General features: G+C 40.1%; 4 protein-coding genes across 5 annotated transcripts; 1 reads left to right on the top strand and 3 right to left on the bottom strand.

Moving 5' to 3' along the window:
* The first annotated feature begins 55 nt into the window (after window positions 1-55).
* Window positions 56-1714, top strand: LOC6639746 (probable phenylalanine--tRNA ligase, mitochondrial). Its single transcript, XM_002062723.4, has 3 exons — window positions 56-387; window positions 451-1406; window positions 1476-1714. Exons 1-3 carry the CDS (start codon window positions 102-104, stop codon window positions 1641-1643), a joined length of 1410 nt encoding a protein of 469 aa, XP_002062759.1. The 5' UTR covers window positions 56-101; the 3' UTR covers window positions 1644-1714.
* A 5-nt stretch (window positions 1715-1719) lies between these two features.
* On the bottom strand, window positions 1720-3593 carry LOC6639747 (sulfotransferase 1C4). Its single transcript, XM_002062724.3, has 5 exons — window positions 2952-3593; window positions 2648-2882; window positions 2382-2586; window positions 2194-2320; window positions 1720-2135 (listed from the first exon to the last, which is right to left on the bottom strand). The coding sequence occupies exons 1-5, from the start codon at window positions 3055-3057 to the stop codon at window positions 1750-1752; spliced, it is 1059 nt and encodes a 352-aa protein (XP_002062760.2). The 5' UTR covers window positions 3058-3593; the 3' UTR covers window positions 1720-1749.
* Window positions 3594-3737: 144 nt separating this feature from the next.
* Window positions 3738-5033, bottom strand: LOC6639748. Its single transcript, XM_002062725.4, has one exon. It carries the CDS (start codon window positions 4876-4878, stop codon window positions 3802-3804), a length of 1077 nt encoding a protein of 358 aa, XP_002062761.1. The 5' UTR covers window positions 4879-5033; the 3' UTR covers window positions 3738-3801.
* Window positions 5034-5447: 414 nt separating this feature from the next.
* Window positions 5448-12493, bottom strand: LOC6639688. 2 transcript variants are annotated; one of them, XM_002062726.4, is made up of 9 exons: window positions 12103-12493; window positions 11859-12034; window positions 10162-10369; window positions 9897-10101; window positions 7935-9826; window positions 7761-7866; window positions 7418-7694; window positions 7045-7339; window positions 5448-6840 (listed from the first exon to the last, which is right to left on the bottom strand). In XM_002062726.4, the coding sequence occupies exons 1-9, from the start codon at window positions 12302-12304 to the stop codon at window positions 6092-6094; spliced, it is 4110 nt and encodes a 1369-aa protein (XP_002062762.1). In that variant the 5' UTR covers window positions 12305-12493; the 3' UTR covers window positions 5448-6091. The 2 variants fall into 2 exon arrangements, with proteins under 2 accessions (XP_002062762.1, XP_023037575.1); XM_023181807.2 differs by having other exon boundaries at window positions 10177-10369.
* Between the last annotated feature and the right edge of the window lie 502 nt (window positions 12494-12995).

Genomic DNA, 12995 nt, shown 5'->3' with positions numbered 1-12995 from the left:
CTGTTACAAATGGTCAGTCTGGCAACTTTGGTTAAAATTTGGCAGCAGCAGCAACTTACTCTCAGCCTGTGGCAACGCTGTTGGCAAGTGCAATTAAAATAATGCAATTGTCGTTACGTCTGCCTCCTGGCGCGCTATGCCGCCTAGCATCAGTAGTGGGTGGCTCAAGGACTCGATCTAGCAGTAGTGCCGCCGCCACAGAGAAATCCGCCCCGACACCGTCTCCCACGGCCACATCCAATCAGCCCGCTCAGCTGGAGGTAAATGGGAGCACGTACGCCACTGATAGCTGGACAAATGTAACGCCCAAAATTCTGTCATATTTGGGAGCTAACAAGCATTTGCAGCGGGATCATCCACTCTCAATTATACGGCAAAGAATCGTAGGTAAGTGATGATTACAATCTCTTGTCTGTCCATGTAATGTAATCGTTGAATATCGATTTATAGACTACTTCTATGGAGCGTACAGAAATCAGCGCGGGAATCCACTCTTCTCGGTCTACGATAAGATGAATCCTGTGGTTACAGTGCAGCAAAACTTTGACAATCTGCTCATACCCAGTGATCATGTGAGCAGGCAGAAATCCGATTGCTATTACATTAATAAGCATCAATTACTGCGAGCCCACACCACAGCCCATCAGGTTGAATTGATTTCTGGTGGATTGGACAATTTCCTGGTCGTCGGTGAGGTCTATAGGCGTGATGAAATCGATAGTACACACTATCCAGTGTTTCATCAAGCCGATGCAGTGCGTCTTGTAACCAAAGATAAGTTATTTGAACGTAATCCCGGGCTGGAACTATTCGAAGAGACGTGGTCCGGCAAATTAGCCGATCCGCGACACATATTGCCTTCAGCAAAAATCATGGATCAAACAAAGCAACCCTGCCATACTCTGGAAGCTGTCAAGCTAATGGAGCACGAAATGAAACATGTCCTTGTTGGTCTGACAAAGGATTTGTTTGGCCCGCGCATCAAATACCGCTGGGTGGACACATACTTTCCATTCACCCAACCCTCCTGGGAACTTGAAATCTATTTCAAAGACAATTGGCTCGAGGTTTTGGGTTGTGGTATCATGCGGCATGAGATTCTCCAGCAGGCTGGCGTTCATCAGTCCATTGGCTATGCCTTCGGTGTGGGTTTGGAACGTTTGGCCATGGTGCTCTTTGATATTCCCGATATTCGTCTCTTCTGGTCAAATGACAGTGGATTTCTCTCGCAATTTAGTGAAAAGGATATCCACAACCTGCCCAAGTACAAAGCCGTTTCGCATTATCCGCAATGCACAAATGATTTATCCTTCTGGTTGCCCTCCGATGTAGAATTAGATGCGGGTTTCTCGCCCAATGATTTCTACGATTTAGTTCGTTCAGTGGCTGGAGACATGGTGGAGCAGGTGGGTTAATAGTTGACTGATCATTGGAAATGTATCTCTAACATGTGTTCTAATATTTTCTTTCTATAGATAAGTCTTGTGGACAAATTCAAGCATCCAAAGACTGGTAAAAATAGCCTTTGCTTTCGCATCGTCTATCGGCATATGGAACGTACCTTAACCCAAGCAGAGGTCAATGAGATACACAAACAGATCGCGGCAGCCAGTGTGGATAACTTTAATGTGCAAATACGTTAGGTCTAAGATTAGTTCAAATTTCAACCAAATACAAAGAGTCCGCCGGATTACGGCTTCCTGTAGAAAAACAATTTGCTAGAGCACACTATTGAAATGTTAACTTTATTCAAATGGTCTTAATTGTATCGGAATTCTTTTCGATCCACTCATTGATGCTTGACAATAACATGGGATTATCCTGAAACTCTTGCGGTCCTTTGGCATCGCTGCCACCTGTGCGTACGAAACCAGCTTCTCCTGGCTTGGTAATCCCAACAGCTGCCATTTCATGCATATTCACGGATTTATTTTCCCGAAAATTATGTATGCTTAGATGATCAAGCAACTTATCCAAATCCCCGGGATTTAGTGGACAATTCAAGAAGGATGCAATCTTTTGAATGGTTCCCGCCAAATCCACCAACATATTCTCATATCGTAGAAACAGGACATTCGGCAGATGGGCATGCTGTTTGGCCTCCTTGACATGACTGTGATACGGCAACCAAGGATCTATAATAAAAGCAACAGATATCAAATGGACTCCTGTTTTCTTGCAGATGCTTCTTACTTAATCCCTGCTGGAAATAACGCCAATAGCGTTCGAAGTCACCCACATAGCCTTGAGTGCAAAATAGACGATTGAGATGATAATAAGACACGGCCACATCCTTGGGATTACGAGATACATAGATGATCTGGAGAGTATGCCAAATTGTAGACACAAAATAACGATTTATCTATATAATTTTCACTCACCTTGCATTGCTTTTCCAAGACACTTGGCGGCATCAGCGAGAAGGGAAAATGTGTCTTAATGAAACGTCGCTGATTTGTGGGAAGTTCATTTAAAGTCTCATAGCCAGGCCTGGATATATGTTCAAGAAATGACAAAGACTGGGAATCATTCTTATTTTGTTCCATTAACTCGGCTTTCACCGCATCATGCACAAACAGAGGAAATCTACCAGGAAATTGGAAACCAATTAAATGTTTATCACATGTAGAGTTGAAAAATCTCTCACTCAAGGAATGGAAAACGTTCGGTTAAGGGTCTACTCTGAGCCTTCTCAAAGTCCAAATTGTTGGCCACTAACCAAATAAGCTCTTGGGACCAGGTGGTTCCCGATCGCGGGACTGTAGTTATCCATATATCATCGGCACGTGCTTCAAAATTATAATAGTTTTCCGCTTCCAACTTGTATTTATGTGGAAAAAAGAAGCCTTCGGGTCCTACTTGAACGAATCCTGTGCGCTCGCCTTGAAGACGATTATGACGATATGAAATATTGTTAAGAAATTACCAATCTAAATTATTTTGATAATCACCTTTAAAGTATTGCAAAAGCTCGGCATTAATTGAAGGCTCTAGTTCGCGTATATCGTATGGAAATTTCTTATGATTTTCCATTGCGCTCAAGTCGATCTGTGCCATGCAGATACTTCACGTTGACTGAGCCACATTTTGCGGGAAAGCGTTGGGCACGTCGTTGTGCGAGTGAAAGTGGCCATCATAATGACAACTGGTTACTTGGTTGGTGGGTTGGCTGCTAGCCCCGGTCTAAGTGCTTGGCTAAGCGGAAATTACTAACCAACTTGGTGACTTTTGCACTTCAAATTGCTGTTAAAACAAAAATTTTTGTACAATTATATCTTCTGATTTTTTTATTGCCCCAGTCTCAGTTACGCGATGTTGATAATGACTGGCTAAAAGTTTGACACGAGTTCACAATAAATAATTTTAAATATCAGCAGATTTTTGTTCGCTACACATTTCCTTTAAAAGAGCAGAACATATACTCTATCAAGATCAGGATATACTAAATATTATTAATAAAACCAAAGACTTGGGCTCACATGGGTAAATTTTGTTCTTGGGATTCATAACTAACCCCAAGTGGACTATTTTGAGCCAATTTTGAGGAAACTTAGTGGAATGAAGGAAGATAGTTTAAATCTTAAATAGAGAGTTATTGACCCTAAATGACCAAGTGACAAAAATAAAAGAAATAAAATACATTTTCTTAATTTTTATCTGGTCATTTATTTTTAAAACATTTACTTATGTATGCCATAGCCCGTGGCCGAAATAGGAGGATTCCAAAAGAAAGAAACTTTTACACAAACAATTTATAATCTGATGTGTTCGATTGATTGATCTAGAAATGGATTTTTGGTTTTAATACTCAACGTCAGATTTGTCGGCCATATTGTCCATATTATCAAAGAGACTCATCAGCTCGACTTCCTTGCGTTTGATGCGCTCCTTAATGTTCGTTATGGACTCGGATTTGGGTACCTCAGAGCGAAAGAAATCATCCATGGACTTGAAGACATTGCTAAATTGATGATCATAGGTTCCGTAGGTTACTGGTGGAGGTTTTTTGGGAGTACGTTTCGTCACCGCATTCCGATCCATGAATTCCTTCAGCTTGTCCAGATGTTCCTCCTCCTCCTGTTCGTGTGGTGTAAAACGACGTATGGTTTGACGATCAGCCTTTGTCTTGGCCTCCCGCCGGCATTTGTCAATTTCAGTGACCACATGGGGTGATGGTGTCAAAATTCTTATATTTCCGCTTAGAAGATTATGATCAAGAATTTCAGCTTCATTGGTTTGAATGGCCATTTCCAGTAGGTGCTCCTCCTTGGAAATGATAGCTGGATGATCATTAATCACATTTAGAGTCCCCAGAGATTTGACTTCCTTCAACTTGTTGTTGTCCTTCCTCATATGAGAGATGCCGCCGCCAGTGGAGGGAGCATTTCCACTTGCCTTTTTGGGTGCCCAGAGACGAGCTCTTGTTGCCTGTTTCGATGTTAGATCCCGCTGCCTTTTGGCAGCAGCTGCTGTGGCGCCTGCAGCTACTCCCACTAGTCCTCCTCCTCCTCCAGTCCTGGCCCTGGTAGCCACTTTCACGGGTTTATTCAAATTGGCAGACACCGCTGCAGCTGCTCGTTCCCTTTGCTGTTTGATTGCTTCGCGATTGCTTGCCGCCCTCAAGGCCGAAGCAATTGTTGGCTGCTCCAGTCGTGGTGTTGTTGTCGTTCCATGGCTCTCGGATCCACCAAGCCGACGGCCTCCTGTTGCCTTCCAGACTCCACCACCTACATCAGCGCCACCATCGCCCGCTCCACCGTGAGCCGAAGCCATGCTCTGACGCTTGCGTCCTCCCGTCGAGTGTGACGATAGCGGCGGTGCCGTCATCCTGGCACTGGCACTCCCACTGGTGATTGCTCTGCCTGCTGCAGCTTTCATCCTACTTGCCCTTGGTAAGACAATGTCTATATCAATTCGCGCAATCTTTAAGGAATTTCCCTTATGGCCCTTTATCGAAAAATAACTATATTAATTGTAATTTGCATGGAATTCTCGAAAAGTATATCAAACAACTGAACACAAATGAAATAACGCACATCTATATATAGACATGTATATAAAACAATTTAGTCAGAGCCAACTTAGTTCCAAAAATTGTATATAGAAAGACTGTTAGGATGTCAAAAAAGTGGAGATTCGCTCCTTAAAGTATGCAATAGAAAGTTGAAAAAGACCAGGAAGCACAAAAGTATAAATTAATTCTAACAAGCCAAAACACATTGTAGACAATATTTTATTCATTTCAATTCATTTATATCATCATTCGATAAGATTATTTGCTATAGCTTATAAACAGTTTCAATTTATAATGATGAATCGTTTGCAATGAAATGTCATTTTTCCAAGTACAATTAAAATTGTTTTAAATGTCAATAGAATAATGACAAATGTGTTACACAATCAAATTCCACTGGCATTATAATAAAAAAGAGATATATAAAACAAAATTTTTATAGCATTGAATATTTATTGAAATGATGTTTGGATTATATTTGACAAAGTAATAGCTTTTGTGTTTTGTCATGAATTATAGGGCATATAATAAGCCCACAACAAGTAATATACATATTATAGTGTGTGTGTGTGTGTGTGATTTCTCTCACATATGTAATTACAAACATAACTGATTTCATTGGAATGCGTTGATGCTTGAGAAATGCTCCAACATCGTTTCAATCGAATGAAATGAAAGCCAATCTAATGCAAGATTAAATCCTTTCATCTCATTCGACTAAAACGAAATTAAAAACATTTCCTTGGGTCGCAGAAAAAAATAATATAAATGAACAAAGAAACTGATCACAGAGTGATCCATATTCCCATGTATTATCAATCATATACATTCGCAACTGATGTAGATCCAGGACGATGTCTGGATACATACCCCATTTGCGAATCTATTTGGTAAGTAGTATCGCTGCCTTGGCACATGGAACCGCGGATCGCTCCCGATGCAATGAGCCGAAACAGCAAAGTCAAAACAGAGAAACAAAACGGCGGCGGCTTTGCCCCCGTCTAAGTTCTCATATATATATATATATAAAGCTTCTCTGTGTTGGAGAGAAGCCAATAATTTGAAATGAAATGAAAATTATGAAATGATACATTTGCTTTTGGTCGCCGTTGGTCGCGGCGGTGATGGCGGTCGGTACGAGGCATAGGTTCTGCTAGCACTGTCGGGTACATAAGCGTAACGAGAGGAAGCGTACCGGGAGGAGGAGGCACGCTCCTCATGAGCGTGTGATGAATACTCAAAGCGTGTTGATTCAGTTGGCACTAGATTATAACGTGTAGCCCTGGGTGGAGTCATGGGTGGAGCACTGGGTTTGTGACTCTTTTGTGTGGTTGGAAACTCTATGGCCTCCATGAAGATAGACGAGCCCAATCTTATTGTATCTTTGTGAGAAGTAGTAGTCGAAGTTGCAGATGCAGGAGTAGCCGTTCTAGCTTGCACAGGAGCAACAGTTGTACGAATAGTAGACGCAACTTTAGCTGTCGCAATTGGACGAGGAGTAGATGCCGCAGACGTTGTTAAACCAGCAGTAGGTGGCTTGGGATTGTTCACAATTGGTTTGGTGGACTTTGCAGATGTCGCCGCAGTTGTGGAAGCCTTGGCTTTAATGCTCTCTTCCATTTTAAGTTGCTTTATTTGACTGGTGATCAGCCGAATTGTCTCGCTTTGCCTATCCACATAAAGTGTTTGTGGCGGCGCTGGCAATTCATCAAATATTTTATCCAATTCCGATTTCTGTTTCAATCCTCCCAGTTTGAGTAGCTCGTCCTTGTTGTAAAACAGTTTTGTTGCCTGCTGTTGGCCTTTGTTATTGCTGGTCTTAGTCGCTGAGGGAAAAGTCAAGAATTAATATTAACAGATTCCAATTGTGTGCATTAACAACACGCAAGGGCAACAAAAATTAAGGCCCATATTAAATAGGATAGGGAATAGATTAGGGATAGGATTAAATGACCCGGCAGTATGAAAGAACTTTTGCTCAAAATTTCTGTGCCTCTGGCGAGAATAGTAATCATTATATAGTTTATTACTTCGTTTGAAACTATGGCCCAAAGAGTTTTTAACAGCCTGCTGTTGTTGTTTTTGTTGTTGTTGTGGTGTTTCTGACAATCTTCTTGTAGCACTTTCTTGAGCAGCAGCATTTCCAGTTCTTATTGTGATTGTTTCCTCGACCGGTGTATCAATAAAGTAGGGTGAACCGACCAAAGTCTTCCTATCACGGCACATTTCAATAATATGACGAAAATCTTGATTTTGGCTGAGAGTTTTTGGATTGCCAATAAGGATAAGCAAAGACATTGGCCGCGACAGCAACACATTCAGACGCTATATAAACAATTTTGAGAATTTGAAGTTTATTAACAAATTTCCACCCCCCTCCAACATCGATTGATGTCCACTTACCCTTCTATTGTCCAGGAAACCCAATTTCGGTGTAAAGGAGCGCACAAATGACACTATAATGATCTGCTTCTCCTTACCCTGGAACAATTCAACAGAACCGCAATCAATCTGTGACCAATTGCGCATATTTAATTGCTCTTGGATACGTTGATATTGATTCTTATATGGCGATATTATGCCAATATCGGTTTGTGCCAATTTCTGACCATTAATACCAAAATACATAAGATCCTTGACATAGTCCATAACAACATCGATCTCCTTGTTGTTGCAAAGGCTGTGCAAATCAGAGAATACAAATTAATATTCGATATAAGAAATTCTCAATCAATAAATCATTTACCTCACTGAGCTCTTTGTGTTCATGACATTGCCAAAAACCGAATGAAACATTATGGGAAAATTATCATTGGGCGTATAGAACCAATTATTAAACAGGCAAACATTTTCTAAAAACCAAATAAAAAGTTAATCAAAATTTAGTTTCAATTCAATTTCCACTAAAAAAAAAACTCACTCATAGGAGCCTCAGCTATAAGTGTGCCATCGTAATAGAGATTATTGTAGACGGCCACAATTTCCGGATGGGAACGGAAATTGCGTATAAGGCGCGTTTGAATAGAATCATTGTATTCTCCATTTTCATCTGCTCTATAACATTTCCTTGCCAAGAGTCGCTCAAAAAGAGATACCGATAGACCCCAATCATTCGCACGCTGAGATTGAAGCACCGGTCCAAGTTGCTTATGATCACCGGATAGCGTTAGGTTCGTTGTCGGGCCAATCGTGCATGTGATGCCCATCAGGACTTCGGTCTCTGTTGAGGCAGCAGCCTCGTCGACAAACACATGGGAGAACACATGCTGCTTGTCCTCGTCACGGGCGAAACCGCCGGTTGACAATTTGCCAGCCAAGCTCAGAGTACAGATAACAATCCGATATTGATGAACTGCTTGCACAGCAGGATAGAAATGCAGTGCATACATATTGGAATACTCCAGCAGGAGATCATCAATGTTATCTATGCGCCGATCACAGCTGGCGGCAAAGATGCGTGTCAAGGGACGCGGTTGGCTCTCCGGCGCTTGGGCTATGGCCCTTAGCAAACGTAAGGCTATCTCATCGCAAGCCGTATTAGAGCCAGCGAGAACTAGAATATGAGTTTTCGGTCGATTCACATACAACTGATAGATGGCCTCACAAATGGTGGCCGTTTTTCCAGTCCCCGGTGGACCCCATATTAAATATGGAGCGGAAAATTTCTCACATAACGAGATATGTTGAACTGCCTTTAATTGTTCCGGATTATTGGCAATATCTTGATTAAACAGTTTCAAAGCACCAATTGGAACCCTTTGCCTGGTCGTGTCAGCGGGAAAAAGTATACGCTGCACATCGGCGGCCCTGGTGAGAGCCAATTGCTGGAGAGCACGATACTGATAGCGCATCACAGCGCGAACCGGCCGAAATATCAACGTATAGGTTGTATTATCCGGCAGTTGACGCTCACAGGTGATATTCACCCGTTGCGTGGATACGCCCAGAATGCGGGCAAAGTAGACACGAGGTTCATGGCGCTGCTTGTCCAGCGCACCAAATCTCTCATCCACTTTGCGAGCCCATTGTTTAATGGAATCGAAATCCTTGAGTGCCAATTCCAATATCAAATTATGATTCTCCAACAACTGACGTATACTTGAGCCTGTCTCCTGAGTGGCACGCTCATTGATGATCAACACATCATCGCCCGGGGAGACTACATCTTCGGCATTTCTTGTATTCGTTTGCATTTTCACCGACAATTCTCGTCCAAATTGATGTAGCTCCATCTTGGATTGCTTTAGCTCTAGATAATGCTGCAATCGCTCAATATCCTCCACCTGTAGCAAAGTGCGCAAAGTTCCACCCAGATTCTCTTGGGTCAATTCCCTGTCTAGCTCACAATAGTTGCGATAATGTTTATCAAATTGAGCCAAATGCACTTGAGCATCCTCATGCTTCAGGGCGCTAAACATCTGAGTGGGAGGATTGGCCGGGGCCAAGCTACCACAACGAAAGGTGTCCTTATTTGACAAACGATAGGGATTTATATTGAATCTGGCCTTGGGCAAGGCTTCGGTGCGCATAAAATGATGTTGTTCCACATAGCTTTCACCCTTCCACCTGAAACCAATGACAATTGGCTGCTCCCGCAATATCATAAAGACATGCGAGTCCACAAAGAAGCGCAATTCACCACTTTCGCTTATCTCCAGTGGCAATCTAGCATTATAAACATAATAAAACTGCCTCGACTGGACAATTATAAATTTTTCAATAATCATATCCGGCTGATCGGTCGTTAAAGTGAAACCAAAGTAATGACTGTTGACGCAGTTTTGATATGATAATTTCAGCATGGGAGATGGGCTAAACACAATGAAAAATTCAAAGAATTAAATGAATTCAAAATGTTTTTCATATCAAAGTTATTGCTTACTATTTCTCCATTTTCTTAAGCGATTGAAAATCCGATTCATCGCCATGATATTCCACATGCTCTTCGTATTTCTCAATATTATCAAAATTTAGCTGACATATATAACAACCCCAGGAACTCAGTTCAAAGTCCTTTATCTGTTGCTGTTTTTGGGTCTTCTGATACATCAGAGGCATGGTCTCTGCCTCCTCATCAAGAATATGCTCTACAAGTAAAAGTATAAGTAATAAAGACACAATTGAGAATGTAAATGTGAATTGCCAACCTTCTGTTATCTTACTTTGACCCTCGACAATTGATAATCCTGGGACATTGCCTGGCACATCCAATATATCACTTTGACGATGCTTCTCATCGATCGCATTAAACTTCTCTTTGCGAAAATCACAGAGAGAGAAACTTTTAATTCTATAATTTGAATCGCCGCGTGGTGTATTCATAAGAAAATTGGTCCGATGTAACAAGTTTCCAATCTGTAAAAACGCAAATGCAATCGGCTTTCGTTTATCATTCATTCATTGGCAATCTGAAACTTTTGTATGGCTTTTTTTCTATACTATTTTTGCCTATCAGCAAAAACGTTAAACAAACAAAATTGAAATATTATAAACATACACAGTCAGGGCTTTGGCATCAGTTTTGTCTGTCAATTGGCGGTTCGAAACGGATCTAATTGCATTTCCTTAATATGAAAAACTTAATTGGCTAGCAAATATTGAGATCGCCACTCAAAATGACAAAGAAATGATGCACCAACGGTCTAATGACTTTTTGAGAAAAGCAAGAGAAAAGATTTTGAATTTGTGTTTTCTATTATCCTTATCCTTACTTGTCCAAAAACTATTGCATTAATTAAAACGTATTCATATAACTATAATTCCCAACTCTTTACTTTCTCTACACTCTACCAACAACAACAAATCTGATTAGGGTAAAACAATAACTAAATAAATATGTGCTCACAATTTTCGATGCAAATAACTAAAAATAAAATGCAAAAGTTTGTGTTTATTCATTAAATTGTTTTACTCCAGGTGTAACTTAATTACACATTCTTAACTTGAAAGTTTCTTTGTCATTTGAGCTTAAATTAATTTGTTGTGCTTTAAAATATTTCAAGTATCTATTATTTTCTTTGAGTGAATGTTTTACCTTTGGGTTATTTCTTTAATTTGCTATAATCTAACATTGTATGCAGCCAATACTTTTAGTACTAAGTTTTCTAGATTTGCTGCATTTACAAGTTGTTTTTAATGATTAAAAATTTTCTTTCGAGCTAACAAAATATTTATAAGTTCTTTGTTATTAATTTTGTTTTATTTGCCGTCGGGCATTTTGAATCACTTGGCTTCACTTTAAACGGAAATAGATAATGGTACAGTGAAAATTCATGATGACAGCCCAATAAAGAAGTTTTTACTGTAAAACCATGTCTAAGGGAATACTCTAATATTACTTTAGTGATCTTTTCTTGCCGTACAATGGGATTATCCCTCCAATACAGTTGTCTGCTTTGAGAATATTCACTGTATGTATCAATATGAATTTCGTTATTAATAAAATTAATTGATATCAGTTTAACAGCTTTAAAGTACTTATATATGTAAATAAATCCCCGGCTAGCAAACAAACTGGTTTCATACGCGATCATCTCGGTTTCACCCAGACTTAGAGAAAAAAAAACCGCCATAAAAGACTCAAACAGATGACTAACACATTGTATAGAATAAGAAAAAGAGAGAGACCGAGAGAAAGGGAGAGTCGAGAGTGTTTAAATAAATAAATAAATCAATAGTAGTAGTAACACAAACTGAGTTTTGATTAGACTGACGACAGAACAAAGGCAACAAACAAAAGGTTCCCCTTGAGTTATATGCAAACATATGTACGTACATATATAAATACATATGTATGTATGTACATATCTGTATTAAAAGTAAATTGTGTGTACTTATCACTTACATTCCAAGCTCCATTGACAGATAGACGGATCCTTATATCGCCGGTATTCGGCAGGCCAGAAAGATGCGCCTCAAAGGAATCTCGCATTGTTCGCTTATCCACAAACCAATTGGAACGGGCATTGATCACTTGCTTGTCGGCCAATTTTAGTAGGAAGTTACCAACCAATTCGCGTTCTAGTATAAAATAATATAATTTAATATACACATCGATAAGCAATTCTGCAGTTTGATTTAGGACTTACCCCATGGAATTGCTGGCTTGCGGGGCATTCCATTCGAGGTGGGCAGGGGGCTGGGTATGGTTCCATTTGCGGGCGGTGTTGCCGGTGGAGTTAAAAATGTTGTTGCTCCTGAGTGATTGTTATTTCTATTAAAACCGCCAGCATTATTTGACCTCCAATTTTGGTCTGCATTTGACTTCTTAAGATTTTTATTCTTAGTCATGTTGTAATAATTTTATGAAACCTTTACTTTCTAATTATTATTATTGAACACTTTTCTTTTAACTGCAATAAAAAATTGGCAAATGATAACACGGTAGTTCACACTCATACACACACACACACGCACGTAAGACATTCACAGACACTAAGTACGAGACGACTGATCGCGAAAGAGAGAGAAAAGCGAATGAAATGAATGCAACGGAACCAAGTGTCTTATATAGCCCTTTCTTCTGTGCGACGGTGTGTGTGTGTGTGTGCGTGTAGAATTTTGAAGAACGGTAAATTGAAGGGCTGCAAAGTTAGAAAAACTAATTTATATTTTCCAACTCACTTCTACTACTTCTCTGTGTGTATAACTGAACAATTTGGAAATATTAATGGATTTGATGGCTTAAAAATATCGCTGCGACAACGCTTTTTTACGCGAATAAAATGTATTTGTATGTTATTGGAATGTAGAGTATAATTATATAATGTCGGCCTGTGTTGTACACTTTTTATAAAATCAAACTAAAAACTGATTCGTGCTCACTGACACGTAAAGCAGGGGAAGCCCCAAGTTACACCCACAATTGAAGTAGATTTCCAACGATACTCGACGAACACGATAAGAAGGCAAAGAGGAAAAAAATGGCGTACCGATAACACCGATCGATAGTGAAGTATCGACAAGGCGAGTAATGATTTGC

This window comes from Drosophila willistoni, assembly GCF_018902025.1.
Source record: "Drosophila willistoni isolate 14030-0811.24 chromosome 2L unlocalized genomic scaffold, UCI_dwil_1.1 Seg196, whole genome shotgun sequence".
Classification (NCBI taxonomy): Eukaryota; Metazoa; Arthropoda; class Insecta; order Diptera; family Drosophilidae; genus Drosophila; species Drosophila willistoni.
The sequence above is the reverse complement of the archived record's forward strand: the minus strand, read 5'-3'. Positions and strand labels throughout refer to the sequence as shown.